The following is a 2,774-nucleotide window of genomic DNA, read 5'->3' on the forward strand; positions in this document are numbered from 1 at the left end:
ATTTTTGAAACTTGAAAATTCCTACATCTTTTTAGTCACAGAATGTTGGCAAGTATGATGTAAGTTCAATGTGGCTACCTTGTACTCAGCGGCGTGTATCCGACTCCTTGCTCTGCACGACGTGATGACGCATTGACGTCGTGCAAGACGTGAGGATGCATTGACGTCATGCAAGACGTGAGGATGTTATGTTTTCTTTAGGCGCGCGTGGGTGGGGTGGTGCTAGGCATGCAACTGACAGATTGTGAAGCTGTGCTGCGTGTGGCCTGGAATGCTGTCTGGACTGAAAGTTTCTATTTGGTAGCGCTGCTCTCTCTGGCCAGCCCTGGGTGCTAGCAGCTTAGATGGTCCTGAGCTGCTGTCTGTTATGAAAGCCTTTCTGAAAGGCCTGCTTTTGGGATGAACTTACTCCTCAGACAGTGGAAGGAATTCCCCTCGGGCCCCGCTGATGTAACCACGGTTTCCCTCGTGCTAGAAGGGGGTGAGAGTGATTTCTTATCATTGTACCTTATCTGTAGAAATCTTGAATTATTCAGATTTCTGACATGCCTGGAGACGCTTGTTGAAGAGCAGAATTAGCTTTCGGATTCCATTTACTATCAGAGACTGACACAGGCCTCGGTAAACCCCTTGCAGGGGTATGTTTTTGCAGCTGTGGAAGGGGAAGGCGGACCTCTACCTTCAGCTGTGATTCATGCACCTTTAAACACATTTGCATCGTGTTCAAGTTGTTTGAAAAGCTCACTTTGTTATAAAGTAGCACTCACCAACCTTCCTGTAAATGCAGGTCCTTCTTTTACATATACGCAGATGATGTCGCATGGCACCTTTGCAGCTCGTGTCCTGTTCTCGCCGAAGCCTGGTATTCAAAGGGTCACTTGTGTTCCTCACCTTGTGGATGCTCTTGGCAAAGTCCACAGTAGCCTTATGTGAACGTCTAGTATATCCATATGGGGCATTTTGTCATGAAATGACTAAATAAATAAACACACTTCCTGCCTTCCAGGGCTTGCTCATGTCCTGCAGCCCCACTGTCTTCCAGTGCTTGCCCATGTCCACTAGCCTCACTGCCTTCCAGTGCTTGCTCATGACCAGCAGCCTCACTGTCTTCCATGGCTTGCCCATGTCCTGCAGCCTCACTGTCTTCCAGTGCTTGCTCATGTCCAGCAGCCTCACTGTCTTCCAGTGCTTGTTCATGTCCAGCAGCCTCACTGTCTTCCATGGCTTGCCCATGTCCAGCAGCCTGCAGCCTCCTGTCTTCCAGCGCTTGCCCATGTCCTGCAGCCCCACTGTCTTCCAGTGCTTGTTCATGTCCAGCAGCCTCACTGTCTTCCATGGCTTGCCCATGTCCTGCAGCCCCACTGTCTTCCAGTGCTTGCTCATGTCCAGCACCCTCACTGCCTTCCAGTGCTTGCTCATGACCAGCAGCCCCACTGCCTTCCAGTGCTTGCTCATGACCAGCAGCCTCACTGTCTTCCATGGCTTGCCCATGTCCTGCAGCCCCACTGTCTTCCAGTGCCTGCTCATGTCCTGCAGCCTCACTGTCTTCCAGGGCTTGCTCATGTCCAGCAGCATCACTGTCTTCCAGTGCTTGCCCATGTCCAGCAGCCTCACTGTCTTCCAGTGCCTGCTCATGTCCTGCAGCCCCACTGTCTTCCAGTGCTTGCTCATGTCCAGCAGCCTCACTGTCTTCCAGTGCTTGCTCATTTACAGCAGCCTCACTGTCTTCCACCGCTTGCCCATGTCCTGCAGCCCCACTGTCTTCCAGTGCTTGTTCATGTGCAGCACCCTCACTGCCTTCCAGTGCTTGCTCATGACCAGCAGCCTCACTGTCTTCCATGGCTTGCCCATGTCCTGCAGCCCCACTGTCTTCCAGTGCTTGCTCATGTCTAGCAGCATCACTGTCTTCCAGTGCTTGTTCATGTGCAGCACCCTCACTGCCTTCCAGTGCTTGCTCATGACCAGCAGCCTCACTGTCTTCCATGGCTTGCCCATGTCCTGCAGCCCCACTGTCTTCCAGTGCTTGCTCATGTCTAGCAGCATCACTGTCTTCCAGTGCTTGTTCATGTGCAGCACCCTCACTGCCTTCCAGTGCTTGCTCATGACCAGCAGCCTCACTGTCTTCCATGGCTTGCCCATGTCCAGCAGCCTCACTGTCTTCCAGTGCTTGCTCATTTACAGCAACCTCAATGTCTTTCAGTGCCTGCTAATGTCCTGCAGCCTCACTGTCGTCCAGGGTTTGCTCATGTCCAGTAGCATCACTGTCTTCCAGTGCTTTACACCTCCAGCATCCTCACTGTCTTCCAGTGCTTCCCCACATCCAGCAGCCTCACTGTCTTCCAGTGCCTGCTCATGTCCTGCAGCCTCACTGTCTCCCAGTGCTTGCTCATGTCCAGCAGCTTCACTGTCTGCCAGTGCTTGCCCACATCCATCAGTCTCACTGTGTTCCAGTGCTTGCCCACATCTGGCAGCCTCACTGTCTTCCAGTGCTTGCCCACATCCAGCAGCCTCACTCTCTTCCATGGCTTGCTCATGTTTAGCAGCCTCACTGTCTTCCACCGCTTGCCCACGTCCTGCAGCCCCACTGTCTTCCAGTGCTTGCTCATGTCTAGCAGCCTTACTGCATTCCAGTGCTTGCCCACATCCAGCAGCCTCACTGTCTTCCACCGCTTGCCCATGTCCAGCAGCCAGCAGCCTCACTGTCTTCCAGTGATTGCTCATGTTACTGTCTTCCAGTGCTTGCTCATGTCAAGCAGCCTCACTGTCTTCCAGTG

At 53.0% G+C, this 2,774-nt stretch overlaps 1 protein-coding gene across 1 annotated transcript; it reads right to left on the reverse strand.

The window, feature by feature from the left end:
- Positions 1 to 937: 937 nt before the first annotated feature.
- On the reverse strand, positions 938 to 2,128 carry LOC138568876 (protein argonaute-2-like). The gene has a single exon (XM_069646657.1). It carries the CDS (start codon positions 2,126 to 2,128, stop codon positions 938 to 940), a length of 1,191 nt encoding a protein of 396 aa, XP_069502758.1.
- Positions 2,129 to 2,774: the final 646 nt, after the last annotated feature.

The sequence above is a fragment of the Ambystoma mexicanum genome, chromosome 2q (assembly GCF_040938575.1).
Source record: "Ambystoma mexicanum isolate Mex_15411 chromosome 2q, UKY_AmexF1_1, whole genome shotgun sequence".
Classification (NCBI taxonomy): Eukaryota; Metazoa; Chordata; class Amphibia; order Caudata; family Ambystomatidae; genus Ambystoma; species Ambystoma mexicanum.